We start from the raw sequence: 17,295 nt of genomic DNA, 5'->3' as shown, positions 1-17,295 counted from the left end.
TGTGTATGTGTGGGTACACATATACATAAACTGGGGCAATCTGATACTTATTTCACTTAATACTTGAATAGCTTTTCTTGTTCTTTCATTCAACCAATATATTTGGAGGGCCAGTTACTGCTACCACTGGAGACACATTCAGTATTAAAGGCCAATAAATGTACATTTTCTTTTGGCTGTCTACTAGATTTTTTGGCTTAACATTTCCAAAAACGAACCCCTGATCCCCTCCCACAGACCTGTCCTACCCACACCTTTGCCATTTCAGTTGATGATGGCTCCATCCTTCCAGTTACTCGGGCCAAAAACCATCTTCGGCTTCTCTTATCAGTCGCACCCCACATCCAATCTGTCAGCAAGTCTTGTTGGTTTTCTTTTCAGAATATGTCCGGAATTCAACTGTTTTTCATCACTTTCATTATATGCCCTGCTCTGAGTCATCATTATCTCTCCTGCCTCTGTTGCTGTAATAACATCCTAAATGCTCTCCCCCTATTTCTCCATGTCTCCTGACAGTCTGTTCTTAACATAGCAGCCAGGCTGTTCCTTCTAAAACATAAAAATGGATCACATCACTCCTCTGCCCAAACCCTGCAAAGACCCATTTCAGTTGGAATAAAATGCACAATCCTCACAGAGGCCAACAAGACCCTTTGTGTTTGGCCCTGGTTCCCCATGCCCTTTCTTCTCCCACTCCTCCATCAGCCTGCCCCAGTCCCCAGTGTCTTTGCTGTGATCTGAGGACATGGATGTTCCTGCCTCAGGGCCTTGGCACTGGCTGTTCCTTCAGCCTGAAGTGTGTATCTACCCTACTTCTGCATAGCTGACTTCTTCACCAACTTCAAGTCCTTCTGAATGGGGCCTACCTTGGCACCACATTTAAAATATGGCCCACTCGGGCCACACATACAACCTGCTCACTTTCACTTTTTTCCCCACAGTGTTTACCATCTTCTAATGTCCCACCCACTTTCCTTTTGTCAATTGTTTATTGTCTGTCTCCCCTTCTAGAATGTAAGCCTCATGAAGGCAGGGATCCCTGTGTATCCGCAACACCAGACCAGAGCCTGGCACATAGTAGAAATTCACTGGGCCATCAATCTATTTAACCCATTCTTTATTGTTGCACATTGAAGTTATGAGAGAGGAAAAACCAAACTGTTTTTCCTACTCACACTCAACACACTACTTTCCCTGACATTCTGGAGACGGAGTCTCACTATGTCGCCCAGGCTGGTGTCAAACTCCTGGGCTCAGGCAATCTTCCTGCCTCAGCCACCCAAGTAGCTGGGATTCCAGGCACATGCCACTATGCCCAGCTCAACGCCTCACTTCTGACACTTGATGCTTTGGGGTTAGGGGTTCCCCATAAACCCTCCAGTAGACATTAAATGGGTATCAACTCAATTCTTACACTATCTACCCAGAGATAGCATCAGGTCCTGCAGGTTAAGGGTTCAGTCCCACAAAGGCTGCTCCCACTTTAGACGCCAAAGTCCCAAGTTGTGTTCTGTACTTTTGACCAACTGGCTATAAATCAAAGGGTCCCATGAGTCCCTCCTTGGGTTCAATTAATTTGCTAGAGCTGCTCACAAAACTCAGGGGAACAATCCTTATGTTTACCCATTAGGTATAAGGGCTATTACAAAGGAGCTGATCAGCCAGAAGAAAAAGAGGCACACAGCAAGGCATATGGAAGTGGGGGAGCAGCCCTGCCCTCTCAGGGCCTGTCACCCTCTGGGCATCTCCATGTATTCAGCCACCTGGGAACTCTCAAACCCAGTAGTTCAAGGATTAAATATACACATATATACGTTCATTTTTTTGCCCAGCAAATGTGCAGCTAGGACACCAGAGGCAAGGCTCCTTACTCAAATGCCTCTCCCATGGGGGAGGATGCCTGGCCCCTCTACTATAGGCTCAGCTGAGGGGAGGTAGAGTAGGCTGGGCCCACCCCCCAGGAAACTGAGCCAGAGTTCAGGGATTTTTGTGAAGGCTTCATCATGTAGGCATGATCAATTATTAACTCAGTCTCTAGCTCCTCTCCTCTTTCTGAAAGATGAGGGTGAAAACTTTCAAACTTCTAATCATGGTTTGGCCTTTCTGGTGACCAGTTTCCATCGTGCAGGAAATTCCAAGGATCAGGAGCTCCATGTCAGGAATCAGAGTCAAGAGCAAATGTGAGAGCAAAAGATTCTCTTAGCCCACCCCTACTCATCAGGCAATCTCAAGGGTTTTAAGAGATCTGTGCCAGGAACTGGGAATGAACACCAAAATATACATAGATTTCTTATCAGAAAGCACAATATCAAAAGTTGCTTTTGGCCTAATTCTTAACATTATGAGGAATGTTGACACGCAACCTTGTACATCTTTGTACACACGGCTTTGTGCTCTTGTGTGCTTAATTAGTATATTCCTAAAATGAAATGCTGAGTAAATGGAGGGATCCCAAACTTAATGCTTTAAAATTGCTGAGCAGACTAAATGAAGCTATCTGTAGGCTACCGGACCGTGACTGCTGCAGTCTCTCAATGGTAGAAAAGGAGGAACCTTGGGCATTATACAGCCCATTTCCTTCATTCTCCAGATACAGGGAGAGGATTCAGAGAGGTAAAGTGACTTATCTCAGGTTGCACAGCTGACAAAATTGCAGAACAAGAATCCAAACTGGATTCTTGGCTCTTCTGTAGAGCCAAGTACAGTATACTATTATATCACATCACAGCCATTAAAAATAACTGTGGAACAATCTCAATAAATGGAAGTGCACAGAGAATTATCTGAGCAGAAGAAAGAAAAAGAACATAGCAGGCACATACACTGGGAGATTTGGTCATTTGTAAAGACAGAAGAGACATCACCTAGTGAGGCCAAGTGGCTATAAGACAAAGGCCTAAGGGAGGGATGACTACTCTTGAGTGCTTTGTATGTTGGGTATCACGCCTACAGCTTTATATACATCATACTTTTCATACTCACAACCACTCTGCACGGTAAGCATTGCTATCTTTATGGATGAGGAAACTGAAGGTCAGATTCCTGGGTCCATATCCAACAATGATGCTTAATGAATTAGTTCCTTAACCTTCAATGCCTTAGCTTCCTCATCTGTAAAATAGGGATAATAACAGTCTCTCCTTCATTGAGTTGCTTTGGGGACAAAGATAATGCACAGAAAGCATTTACCACAATGCAAGGGAACGGAAATGTTCAACAAAAAGGATTATTATTATATATCCTTTGTTGTCGACTACAGTAATTGGCACATGAAAGTTGCCTGAGAAAAAAGTTTAAAATGAAAATATCCGATTCATGGGCAAGGTGTTAGAAAACACAAAATGAATGTCTTGTCATCTTTTGTCTACTCCTTCAGCACTACATTATTCCGTACTTGCAAACGTGAGGTCCGTGTTCTCTGTGTATATATTTTCTCTTTAACTAAATGGTGAGCTCAAGGTCAGGGGTGGTGCTAATTCGGGGCCCTCCTCCACAGTACACTTCTCTATAAACATTGGATGCTTTTGCACACTAGTTTTTACCAGATTGTGTGACTGAAGATTCCTCAGCTGACTTCCAACCCTCTTCAAGGCTCAGCTCACAATAAGTAAAAAAAAATTGGTGCTTAGGTGTCACTGAGTTGAAGAAAGCAGACTAAAACAGTTAAGAAAGACTTCCCTTTTTTTTTTTTTTGAGACGGAGTTTCGCTGTTGTTACCCAGACTGGAGTACAATGGCATGATCTCGGCTCACCGCAATCTCTACCTCCTGGGTTCAAGCAATTCTCCTGCCTCAGTCTCCCGAGTAACTGGGACTACAGGCACACGCCACCATGCCCAGCTAATTTTTGTATTTTTAGTAGAGACGGGGTTTCACCTTGTTGACCAGGATGGTCTCGATCTCTTGACCTCGTGATCCACCCGCCTTGGCCTCCCAAAGTGCTGGGATTATAGGCGTGAGCCACCGCGCCCGGCCAAGAAATACTTTCAAAAAGGTTTATAAAACAGGTGTTTAAAAAAAATTTGCTTTGGGGCTGGATGCAGTGGCTGATGCCTGTAATTCCAGCACTTTGGAAAGCCGAAGCAGGCGGATCACTTGAAGTCAGGAGTTCAAAACCAGCCTGGCCAACATAGCGAAACCCTGTCTCTACTAAAAGTACAAAAATTAGCTGGGTGTGATGGTGGGCGCCTGTAATCCCAGCTACTTGGGAGGTTGAGGCAGAAGAATCGCTTGAACCTGGGAGGTGGAGGTTGCAATGAGCCGAGATGGCACTACTGCACTCCAGCGTGGGCAACAGAGAAAGACTCCACCTTAAAAAAAAAAAAAAAAAAAGTCATCTATGTAATAAATAAAATTATCTTACCCAATTCCTCCAGTTCTTGAACAACTTCTTTCCACACAGGCTCGATATGAATACAGCTAAAGCACCAATCCGAGGTGATCTTTATGAGGTAGGGTTTCTTGAAGCTATCTGGAACCACTTCATTCACATAATGTGAAAAGTGCAACAAATACTTTTCATCAATTGAGTCCCGCCGTTCAGAATTAAAAGGGAAGTGAAAAAAGGATTCATCAAAATAAAAATTTTCATGGAAATGGCGGAAGCGATACTCTCGCTGCTGTTGCTGCTTCTGGTAGCCCTGGTTCTCTCCAGCGTCTCCATATTGATCATAATTTGATCTCTTTTCTTCATTTGAAAGAATCTATAAAGGAAGGAAAAAAGAAATCTAAACAACAGGCAAAAAGGTTCACCCAAAAGACTTTTCTATAAGCAGCTTAGAAGACACAGGAAGAAAATAAATGCAAAAATTTAACATTTTTTGCATTGCCACATATTTGACATTTTTTGCCATGTTGTCCAGGCTGATCTCAAATTCCTGGACTCGTGCCATCATCCTGCCTTGGCCTCCCAAAGTGCTGGGATTACAGGTGTGAGCTATCATACCCGGCCAGCGTTGGAGATGACATGATTATGAGAGGCCGAGGTTTGGAGGATCCCTTGAGGCCAGGAGTTTCAGGACCAGCCTGGGCCACAAAGCAAGACGTTGCTACAAAAAGAAAAAAAAAGTTGGCCAGGCGTAGTGATAGGTGCCTATAGTTGTAGCTACTTGGGAGGGTGAGGTGGGTGGAAGATTGCTTGAGCCCAGGAGTTCAAGGCTGCAAATGAGCTGTGATTACATCACTGTACTCCAGCCTGGGTGACAGAGACAGACTGTCTCTTAAGAAAATAGAAAAGAGATTATTACATAGATATTCTTTTTCTTTTTGAGACAGGGTCTTGCTTTGTCACCCAGGTTGGAGTGAAGTGGCGTGATCATAGCTCTCTGCAGCCTCCACCTCCCAGGCTCAACCTTCCACCTCAGCTTCCTGAGTAGCTGGGGCCACCAGCACAAGCCACCACACCAGGCTAATTTTTGTATTTTTGTGGAGATGAAGTTTCGTCATGTTGCCTAGGCTGGTCTTGAATTACTGAGCTTAAGCAATTTGCATGCCTCAGCCTCCCCAGGTGCTGGTATTACAGGGCGCCACTGCATCCAGCCGATTAGATATTCTAAATGCAGTCATTCAAAAGAATGAGAAACTTTTCTTTCCCTATAGAAATATTAAAGAACATTCAAGACTGAAATTGTTCAGTTTAAATAGTTACGCTCATCTTGGCATTAAAGATTTCAAACTACCACAAAAGAAACATTTCAGCAAAGGCCAGGCGCAGTGGCTCAAGCCTGTAATCCCAGCACTTTGGGAGGCTGAGGTGGGTGGATCACGAGGTCAAGAGATTGAGACCATCCTGGTCAACATGGTGAAACCCTTTCTCTACTAAAAATACAAAAAAATTAGCTGGGCATAGTGGCGCATGCTTGTAATCCCAACTACTCAGGAGGCTGAGGCAGGAGAACTGCCTGAACCCAGGAGGCAGAGGTTGCAGTGAACCGAGATTGTGCCATTGCACTCCAGCCTGGGTAACAAGAGTGAAACGAAACTCCATCTCAAAAAAAAAAAAAACAAAAAACAAAAAAACCAAACCACTTCAGCAAAACAAATAAAACATAATGTTGATCACCAGGGCTCAATCACAAGAAAACTGAGCTGGTCATACCCGATGAGTTGGACTAATTCAAACCAAGATAAGAAAAGCTATGAACACCAAAAAAGTAGCTATAGTTTAGTGCTTTGTATGTTAGTTGACTTTGTTTTACTTAGAAATAACTCTGAGGTCTAAAATCCAGGAATCTGTTTTAGGATGATGATGTGTCATTTCTATGAGCTAAGCACTGTCTGTTGAAGGGCATTCCCTACACAAATCAGGAAGTCACTGACTTCTCCTTTATGCATATTCTGAACCAACCTACTTAACACAACATGTCGGAAAATGATTGAAAATCTTGTGTTTAAATGTATTTGTTACCTTGAGCCACTTTATTTTTTATTTTTAGAGATGGGGTCTCACTATGTTGCCCAGGCTGGAGTGCAGTGGCTATTCACAGGCGAGATCCCACTACTGATGAGCCTGGGAGTTCTGACCTGCTCCGTTTCCCACCTGGGCCAGTTCATTCCTCCTTAGGCAACCTGGTGGTCCCCAGCTCCCAGGAGGTCACCATAATGATGCCGAACTTAGTACAGACACCGGATCAGCATAGTGCACTACAGCCCAAAACTCCTGAACTCAAGCAATCCTTTAGCCTCAGCCTCCCTAGTAGCTGGGACTATAGGCATGTGCCACCGTGCCTGGCACCTTGTGCCACTTTACTAAATACAGGCAAATTGGTATGTAATTATTTAATGTAAATTTTTAAGAAGGCAATAAAGACATATACAGACATATTCAGGATAATTCTACAATTCTAGTTAAAGCCTTTAAAATAGAACAGCTTTTCCAAGAGCTGAAGTGTTCAGGCACTTGTTTCAATATATAGGATGTGCCCAAATGTGTTCTCTTTATTACAATCTAGAAATTGGGTCAAGGGCATGGGGAACATGACCTTTCTGAGAACTTTATGAAACTCATCACTTCCTAAGGCATATTTTATAAGAGCTAATGGATGCATCACAAAGTTGGACGTGAAGGCCAGGTGCGGTGGCTCATACCTGTAATCCCAGCACTTTGGGAGGCTAAGGCAGGTGGATCACCTGAGGTCAGGAGTTGGAGACCAGTCTGGCCAACATGGTAAAACCCCCTCTCTACTAAAAATACAAAAATTAGCTAAGTGTGGTGGTAGGTGCCTGTAACCCCAGCTACTTGGGAGGCTGAGGCAGAAGAATTGCTTGAACCTGGGAGGCGGAGCTTGCAGTGGGCTGAGATGGTGTCACTGCACTCTAGCCTGGGTGACAGAGTGAGACTCCATCTCAAAAACAAAAATCAAAAAACAAAAAAAACCCCAACAAAGCTGGACACAATACCTCGTAAGCCTTACTGATTTGAATGAACTTGTCTTCTGCTCCCGGATCTTTGTTTTTGTCAGGATGCCTGAAACACAAAAGGGCAGGCAGTGAGAACAGAGTTAACTTTTTATGCATAGTCATTTAACATCCTTATCCACACAGTTATTACAGAGGCAAATGGAGGGGTATTTTGTTAGGAAAGTTTCTTAAAGTAAATGATAGAGGCAATCAGTAGCTTTACATGACTATAATCAATGAAATTTTGAAATAGGCAATCTTTTCCCAAAACATTCCAGTGGGGCATGTTTTCAAAGCACCAGATAGTACTGCAGCATTTCACAGAGGAAAGGTGGGATATGGTGCATGTACGTACACTGCTCCCAAACACTGCTACAGCTGGCTCAAGGTTAAATCACTTATTCATAAGAACCCATGTCTTTTCCCAGGATGGCAACATTTCATCCCAATGCTAGAATGATATTGGGATGCTAGAATGCTATTGTTTCTTCTGCTAATACATACTGACATAAGAAACAGCTTTTAGGATAGACTGAATTTGTTTAGTAACAATCGGGTTTGAAACTGCATTCATGCCTGACTTTCAAATTAGAATATTTTTCATTATTATCGTGGTTATTTCATTCTGCCAACGATTGCCTTTTACCTGGATAAGAATTTCAAGGCCACATAATTATTTTTTTTTTTTGAGACTGGGTCTCACTCTGTTGTCCAGACTGGAGTGCAGTGGTACCATCTTGGCTCACTGCAACCTCCACCTTCCAGGTTCAACTGATTCTCCTGCCCCAGCCTTCCAAGTAGCTGCAATTACAGGCCGGTGCCACTACCACCCGGCTACTTTTTGTATTTTTAGTAGAGATGGGGATTCATCATGTCGGCTGGGCTGGTCTCAAACACCTGACCTCAAATGATCCACCTGCCACGACCTTCCAAAGTGCTGGAAATACAGGTGTGAGTCACTGCACTCGACCTCAAGGCCACATATTTAACATTTTTTGCCATGTTGTCCAGGCTGATCTCAAATTCCTGGACTCGTGCCATCATCCTGCCTTGGCCTCCCAAAGTGCTGGGATTACAGGTGTGAGCTACCACACCCGGCCAGCTTTGGAGATTTTAAAGTTCTGGAAAGTAAGGGCTAGGTTTACTTCCTTGAAAGCCCCTAAGATCTAAATCAGTGTTTTATACAGATTGATTTTTCAGTGTTAACTTTAAGAGACTTTGTATGATAGTATTCTTCACATAATAACTTCCGGTAACTTCTAGTAAATTTCCTCTGACAGAGGTTCTGGAAAGAAAAACAACTCACTGGGAAGCAAACGGCTACTAAGGATACACCAAGTACATTGGAATAAAAAAAAATCTACAACTTGATAAATTTATTCTAGCAGGAATATGTTTGAATGAATTATGCCACATATTCTGATTTCTTTACAAATAAGGAAACTCCAGATTACTGACTGTTGAGTTTAAAAATCATTCCTTCCTTAACCGTTTAATCCTTGCTATAAGTATTAGCAGGAGGGAAAAATCTCGGCGAGGCATAATGAAAACAGCATGACTTAAGGAAACGAGATGGAGGTTCCAAAGCATTTCTGGATGACAACAACAACAAAAAACAAAGCAAAAGTGTTTTCAGTATTCAAACAGGCTGACAGCTGCGAAGATCAAAATTATGCAATCATACGAATGCAGATTTGACATATAGAACTCTGTAGAAGAAGGGCAGGAAGGGACTTTTAAGGAGAATGAACCAAAGAGAGAGAGTCTTGAGGGCAGCTGGGTTAGAAAACACAGATCCTGAAACAGGAGGCCAAGGTTGAGGAATAGGGAGGAAACCACACTTTCAGCTCGTATGGAATACTTTCCTAATCGTGGAAGATCCCACAAGGTTGAAAACATTAAAAAAAAAAAAAAATCAGCCCTAGGAAAGTATTGTCCAGTGCTATTTTCAGTAAATATGAAATTATTTCATGAACTGCAATATAATACCCAATCTTTAAAAGTCAAAGTAGAGGAAATATTGCACATGGTTATCTACTGGCTCTCTAGTTACCTTTTGAAAGGAATAAAAACAAAGAGAAAGTAACACAGCATGCTGCATGCTGGGCGCCGTGGCTCACGCCTGTAATCCCAGCATTTTGGGAGGCTGAGGTGGGCGGATCATGAGGTCAGGAGTACAAGACCAGCTGGCCAACATGGTGAAACCCCATCTCTACTAAAAATGCAAAAAATTAGCCGGGTTTAGTGGTGGGTGCCTGTAATCCCAGCTACTGGGAAGACTGAGACAGGAGAATTGCTTGAGACCAGGAGTTGGAGGTTGCAGTGAGTTGAGACCTCCCCGCTGCACTCCAGTCTGGGTGACAGAGCAGGACTCCATCTCAAAAGAGAGAGAGAAAGAGAGAGAGAGAGAGAGAGAGAGAGAGAGAGAGAGAGAGAGAGAAATACAGCAAAGAATTAGACAAATTAATTTACTGTTCAGTTTACTACATAACCATATCACACCCATCTGCTATTCTTTGTGGGGGGTGGGGGAGGAGTTATTTCTTCTGCTAATGTGGATAACAAACAAAAATTACCTATGATAAAAATTACTGGGAGGGAAACATAGTTTTCCTAGGGAAAAAGTAATGTCAAATGGTTTTACCGAGCAAAGGAAAATTCTTAAGCAGTCTAAGAAACACTTAGTAAAATGTATAGGAGGCAGGCTCCAGATCCAGTTCAACAAGTAACCATTTTCCCCTGCTATAGTTCATTCTGAAAAGTTAAACTGGAAACGCTGCTATTTTCAGTGTATATCAAGCCATTAGTAAACAAAAGTTTAACTATTCCAAGTGATACACTGTCATAGCCAGTACAGCAGAAAGTAATAGTACAGCAAAATTTAAAACCTAAAGTAAAATTTTGGACTATTACTGGATGACACGCTCAATATATTTGTATGGTGATGAATTACTCCTAGAGAGTCAAATTAAAAAAGAGAATATGACTCATTTAATTAATATCATATACCTTTTTCAGCTCTGGAAGACAGAAAAGTCAAAGCTATACATTTTAATAGGTCCCACATAAGCAAGCTATCATTTGTGTTCTTAAAATATTGTCAAAGGCTATACCCTGTCCAAAAGAATGTTGTTACCTTATGAATTAACTGCAGATTTACATATTTTGCTTTAAACATAAAGAGGCAAGAGTCGGAAGTGATGCAGAACATAACCTTGGTATAAAGAGTCCCTGGAAGGAGGTCATGTATAATTAGAGATTGTTTTTTTAGCACCCAATTCTGGATTCCTCATGGAATACGGTCTAAAATATTTATTTAAAAATTATATTTTAAATGATCTTTACCTTTATTTCAAGCAGTTTAATGCTAAAATACACCTGTTCACTGAAGCAGAACAGTGGCAGGCACAGTCATGCACGCAGACCATCACACATCACCTGAATGTGGCAGTTTTGCTCCTGTATAACTTCCTACTCTCATTCAGCGCCTCCTCGGCCAACCATTGGCCCACTCACCCTTACTCATGCCTAGATGTGTAAATAATTAAAAACAGTAAAGCAATAAACTACTGATGCAGAGGGTCAAACTACAGAACCCAGAGGCACCAAAGATTTACCAACTGTAGGCCTCCATCTTTTCATCTATAAAACAGAGGCACTGGCCAGGTACGATGGCTCATGCCTGTAATCCCAGCACTTTGGGAGGCTGAGGTGGACAGATCATTTGAGGTCAGGAGTTCAAGACCAATATGGCAAAATCCTGCCTCCACTAAAAATACAAAAATTAGCTGGGTGTGGTAGTGTATGCCTGTAGTCCCAATTACCCAGGAGGCTGAATCAGGAGAATCACTTGAACTCAGCAGGCGGAGGTTACAGTGAGCCAAGATCATGTCACTGTACTCTAGCCAGCCTGCGCAACAGAGGGAGACTTCGTCTCAAAAAAACAAAAACAAAAAAGAGAGAGACATTGATATCCTCCTTCATAGGCCAATTATAAGGTTTAAATGAGGCAAAAAGCACAGAACCAGGAGGTTAGCATGTGGTAGGTGTGGTGGTACCTGTCCCAAACTTTCTTCCATTGCTCATGGTTGGTACACCCAGCTTAGAGACACCTGTGTCCTTTCCATCCACTCCTCCTTCTGCTGCTCCCCCCTCCAGCTATATAATCCAACACTTCTGCTTCTTTGGCACAGCCAAGGCATTGGTGGAAGAAATTGATGACATTTGCCCAAAGTTTTAGATTTTTACAACCCTGCTAATTCCTATCCCGATAACTACAGGTAAAATTACAATTTTCTGTAAGATTTTTTTTTCAGACGTGTTTCATTCTGTTGCCTGGGCTGGAGTGCAGTGATGCGATCATGGCTCACTGCAGCCTCGAACCTCTGGGCTTTTATTTCCCCTACAGAGATGGGGTCTCACTTTGTTGCCCAGGCTGGCCTCGAACTCCTGGGCTCAAACAATTCTTCCACCTTAGCCTCCCAAAATGCTGGGATTACAGGCATGAGCCACCATGCCAGGCCAAGTTTTTTAAGTAATATATAGTCAGCTCGCTATATCTGCTGGTTCCACATTCATGGATGCAATCAACTAAAATAGAACATTTTCTATTCTGAAATATTCAAACATATTTAAAAACAATCGCATCTGTACTGAACATGTACATTTTTCTTGTCATTATTCCTTGAACAATAACAGAATAACAACTAACTGCATAATATTTACATTGTATTAGGTATTATAAGTAATCTAGAGATGATCTAAAGCATACGAGAAGACGTGCATAGATTATATGCAAATACTATGCTATTTTATATAGGGACTTGAGGATCCCTGGACTTGGGTATCCCTGGAGGGTCCTGGAACCAAGACCTCATGGATATCAAAGGACAACTGTACTTGGTTTCTGAATTTTTTTTTTTTGAAGGCAAAAGGCTCTTATTCTAAACTTTTTTTCAAAGTGTAGAAATTAATAATTTAGAAAATAGGATTGTATAGTGTTCTTGTTTAGCAATTATGCTCATAAAGTTACTTTATAAATAACATATCATGGGAATGGTAGGATATCCAGTATTGACTCCATATATATACACATTTTTTTAAATTAAAGCTTCTTCTTATTTTAACATTAAATATATTAACAGTATCTAAAGCAATTCTTTAAGCCAAAGTATTCCTAAAAGGGAGTTTCAGAGTAAACACAGGCTTTGGATCTTATTGCTAACAATTATAGTACATGAACATTAGCTCTCCTGCATAAAATATTTTAGACAGATATATATACTGAGCACAGAAACAGAGACACATAAAAGCCAGTCATAATTTAGACTTCATTCCCCTGCTAAGACTGCTTAATTTACGTTAAATCTCTATTTCTTTGATTCACCTACCATTCCCGGGCGAGCTTCTTATAAGCCTTTTTAATATCAGCCTGACTGGCTGTTCGGCTGACCCCTAGGACTCTGTATGGGTCAAAATCCAACGCAGACAGAATTTGCAGGATCAGAACCAGAACTATCAAGAACTGCCAGGAAATGCTCAACTTTCTCACTTCCATTTCTCTTCCTTTCCAGAGCTGAAATGATTGAAGAGGCAATGAGTTTCAGTGGCAGAAACCTGGACAGTCTTGCTTTTTAGGTAAAGGTATAACATATATAGACGAAAAACAAAAAAAAAACAAAAGGTATTTTGCAGGAAAAGTGTCAAGCTGTTTAACTATATCTTAAAATAAAAAAAAAATCTCACTACTACTTTTGAATGTCACGAATAAGAATCATTACAGATGAAAAGATGAGCAATAAGAATAGCAACTCTCCAGAACACTTGGACTCAAAAAGCTTTAGAAATGACTAAAAATGAATGGGATGCATAAATAATAATACATGAATGTGGGAAAACCTAAATAGGATAATCAGGGTGACTACCTCTCAAATACATGATCTCATTTATTCTGATAAAAAGAGTTTAAGCAAAATAAATGGTGTAAGAATACTTAACTGAGTACATGTTAAACTCATGAAACTATAAGATTTACCATGTGCGAAACTACAAAATGAGATAGTTGTGCCATTCTTGGGCATTAAGTAAGTACAAACGGAGGTGAAACACTCTCAAAAAACTGTGTAAAGCACAGTATGCCTCAATTCTATCCTTTCTCACCATATTCATTCAAACAAGAAAATGAGAAGCTGCTCTTTAATCATTAGCAATATGATCTTTTTTTTTTTTTTTTGAGATAGAGTTTCACTCTTGTTGCCCAGGCTGGAGTGCAATGGTGTGATCTCAGCTCACTGCAACCTACTCAAGCAATTCTCCTGCCTCAGCCTCCCAAGTAGCTGGGATTACAGGCATGCACCACTATGCTTGGCTAACTTTTTGTATTTTTAGTAGAGACTGGGTTTTACCATGTTGGCCAGGCTGGTTTTGAACTCCTGACCTCAGGTGATCCACCTACCTCAGCCTCTCAAAGTGCTGGGATTACAGGTGTGAACCACCGTGCCCAGCCAATACGGTCATTCTTAATGGAAACCTCAGAGGAGAAAAAGTGGCCAGAAAAAAATTAGTTTTCCATGTAATGAATTAGTGGCAAAGAACAAATAACACGGGTGGTCTTTAAAAGTTTTAAGCTCCATCTCTGGTGAGTATAGTGACTGAATTCATTGTGAATTTTGGAAATCATCCTGGCTGGTTAATGAGCAGGGTAGTGCTGGAATTGTAGACATCAATACCCCACAATTATGATCGTTGTTATACCATACAATTTTTTCAAGGAACACATTTATCTTGACTTCTCATAAGTTAATACAGTTTTAAGGTTTGAGTGTCTAATATGACACCTTAGTCAAGAGGGGCAAGGCTGTAACAGTGGTGGATTACGGTAAGTCCAAGTTTAATGATGCCTGGGAGTCCTCACAAAATTACTAATCTGATAATCAACGTTTAAAATTGCATACATGCCGAATAACATCCTAAAACAAACCAGTTTCTTCTTTGTTAAGGCAACCTATTATGTCCTACAAAACACGTGAAGGCGATGTAGCTACTGGTTAAGCATATGGGTTGAAGACTCGGATCTGTTCTCCACTACTTTATGACCTTGGGCAAATTATTTAAACTTATTAAGCATCAGCGTCCTTATTCATAAAATGGGAACGAATACTATTACCTTGAAGCATCATCAGGGGGTAAGTGGGACTAAACGCATGTAAAGGGTTTACTGAGCCCAAAGTCAACAGTTATAAATGGTCGTTACTGCTATTATTTCTACCATGCAGTACGATCGCTGCCTTACTTAACAATGTCAGTTCCTTCCAGTTAGAGGGCCCAAGAGGGGGCGGTCTGTGAAGTTTTTTTCGCTGACAAGAGAGATAGACGGCGCCGACCTCGGTTGAGCAAACACCTGCCCAACAGGTAGGCTGCCAGCCCTCTGGGCAGCATCTCCAGGACCAGGCAGAGGCTCCCAGAGACAAGCTCCAGGTCTAAGCCCCGCCTCCCGCTCCTGCCGGAGGTCGCAACCCTGCAGGTGACAGCCCCCTCCCCCGCCGCCCGCCGAGAGCTGAGAGCCGGGCCCTGTTGGCTCCCGGCTCCCCCCGGGCCCAGCAGTGACTGGAAACGAGAAGGAACTGACGGGAAATCCCTGAGTCGGCCTGGCCCCGCCGCGTTCGCGGCTCCGCGCGTCACGCCTGGAAGGAGTTACCGGGAAAGGGCACCGGCCCAACCGGCTGCAGCGTCCGTGCTCCAGTTAGTTCGCCGGGCCGGGAGCTTCCCGTCCAAACCGGCTCTCGCCCGGGCCTGGGGAGGGGAAAGAGGCGGGGACGAGCCCGAAGGGGAGTCACGTGACGCTTAAAGGTCCGTCGCACCGAACGCGAGGACTGAACAGGTCGAGGGCTTCTACTTGGCGAATTTATTTTGAACCTTGCCACTCGCCGTCTGCGCGTGGACCTGGTGCGGTTGCTACAGGAACGAGGCGCGCTCTTCGGTTGTAGCCAAAGGCTTCATCGTGAACCAAAGAGGCCAAAACGTGCCTCCTAGCGAGGCGAAGTCACTATGCATCATGGGATGCCAGAAGGACCTCCCCGATCCAGGAAGGCGTTTCCGCTCCTGCCGGGAGGTGGCCCTCGTCTAGCAACAGTTGCTAGGAGGGGGACGCAATCTTTTGTCCCTGCTCTCTTTAACCCTATTCATAGAATCCTAGAGCGTCAGATTGGAAGGACCTTAGGGATTTTTCAACTTTCCAACTCTTCCATATATTGATAGAGAGACTGGGGTCCAGAGCGGGGCAGGGATTTTCCCGAGGCCTAGAATCCAGGATTCCTTCTATTTTTGTTTATCTTTTTTTGAGAGAATCCAGGACTCCTAATCGCGTTTACTAAAAAGTGAGCTCCACCCAAGGATGTTCCAGTCTCTGTCTTAAGCACAGGGAAAGGAGGTGGGGGGGGGGGGAAATGTCACAGGTGAGTGAGAGAAACTTTGAGCCAGTGAGTTAGATCCCTTGGGGATATAAAGCACTTTCATATCTCCCTACCCTGTTTTTTTTTTTCTCTTTGCATTTATCACTATCTAACATACTATGTCTTTCATTTATTTCTACGGTCTCTTATTTATTTATATCTGATCCTCCTACTGGAATGTAAACTCTAAGAGCAGAGATTTTGTTTTATTCACCTCCATGTTCTCAGTGTTTGACTACAGGCTCAATAAATATTCGTAGAATAAGTGAATAAATGGGGCTGAGGTGTTGCAGTTCAAGCGATTATATTCTAAGACTCTTAGATTCTTCGAGTATGGCCTATAAAGTCAGATTCGGGTTTCAATCCTGTCCACCTCGGCCACTACTACTCATATGACCTTAAACATCCGTTTCCCTGAACCCTAGGGTCTCTACATCTGTAAAATTGGCGGAAGGCGGGGGGCGGGAATACTTTCTTGGCAGGATTGTAGTTAGGGAGAAATGAGATAAGCTTGAAAAGTGGTTAGCACGATGCCTGGGACTTAGCAAATGCCCACTAAACAGAAACGATTATTTTTGAAATGTGAAAATGAACTGTTCAAAACGATGGGAGGTTAGAGGACTAGATTACTGCCAGCTTTTTTTTTTCTGTGTGAGAGGTGTTAGGGTGGGAGGGAGGGAAGAGGGAAAGGAAGATTGTGTAAAGTGGGCTTGGTCGGATCAGACACTCGAGTTTGGAACAGCCATCTGCGATGTGGGCACAGGGTTGAGGGGGGGAGCTTATGGTTTTATTTGGGGTGGAGGAGGAGGCTAAGGGGAAGCCATGCCCAGGAGGAGGTTGAATGGGGCGGGACAGACCATGGCTCCACAAATGGTTTCCTTTTTGCTAGAAGTCTGACAACTCCTTTCGAACCTCTGTAAAAGCGGGGCCGTAGTGAATTCTGGCGAGGGGCCCGCCGTGGACCAGGAACTGGTGCCACAATTGCAAAGGGGCACCTGCGCCCGGAGGGGGCGGTGACGCGGGGGCTGGGCTGGGCCCTGGGGGCGGGGCGAGGCGCGGAAGTGCCGCCTCGGGACGGGGCGGTGACGGAAGGATGGATCTTGGGGACGTGATTGACTTTGGGGAAGGGGTGGGGATGCGAGCTGGAGCCTGAGGCTGGGCAGTGACGCAAGGACGATTCTGAGGGTGGGGTAAGTGGAGGGGTTGATTCTTGGAGGCGGGGCGGTAGCGCGAGGCTAGACCTTGGGGGCGGGGAGGTGGCACAAGATTAACCTTGGGGGAGGGTTGGGGCGCGGGTTGAATCCTGGGGCGGGTCGATGACGCAAGAGCGAATCCTGGGGGCGGGGCGAGGCCTTGGAGATGTGTCCTGGAGGCGGGGCGGTGACGCGAGGGCGGGTTCTGAGGCGGGGTAGGGAAGTGACGTTTCGCCTTGGGGGCGGGGCGACGAC

The 17,295-nt window shown here is 43.6% G+C and overlaps 1 protein-coding gene and 1 non-coding gene across 4 annotated transcripts in view; both read right to left on the bottom strand.

The window, feature by feature from the left end:
- The window catches only part of DNAJC16 (DnaJ heat shock protein family (Hsp40) member C16), a 44,314-nt gene extending 28,911 nt beyond the window's left edge, over positions 1–15,403 (bottom strand). Inside the window, exons 1-4 of one of the 3 annotated variants that reach the window (XM_035307827.3) lie at positions 15,312–15,403; positions 12,788–12,972; positions 7,398–7,464; positions 4,363–4,702 (exon numbers count right to left, since the gene is read on the bottom strand). In XM_035307827.3, the coding sequence (XP_035163718.1) occupies positions 4,363–4,702; positions 7,398–7,464; positions 12,788–12,954 (574 nt within the window). In that variant the 5' untranslated portion in view covers positions 12,955–12,972; positions 15,312–15,403. Of the gene's footprint in view, positions 1–4,362; positions 4,703–7,397; positions 7,465–12,787; positions 12,973–15,024; positions 15,214–15,311 lie in introns of those variants that run through there. The other 2 variants (XM_009000458.5, XM_002750315.7) reach the window with 2 other exon arrangements.
- Positions 1,834–1,973, bottom strand: LOC118143501 (small Cajal body-specific RNA 21). Its single transcript, XR_004727707.1, has one exon.
- Positions 15,404–17,295: the final 1,892 nt, after the last annotated feature.

The sequence above is a fragment of the Callithrix jacchus genome, chromosome 7 (assembly GCF_049354715.1).
Source record: "Callithrix jacchus isolate 240 chromosome 7, calJac240_pri, whole genome shotgun sequence".
Classification (NCBI taxonomy): Eukaryota; Metazoa; Chordata; class Mammalia; order Primates; family Cebidae; genus Callithrix; species Callithrix jacchus.
The sequence above is the reverse complement of the archived record's forward strand: the minus strand, read 5'-3'. Positions and strand labels throughout refer to the sequence as shown.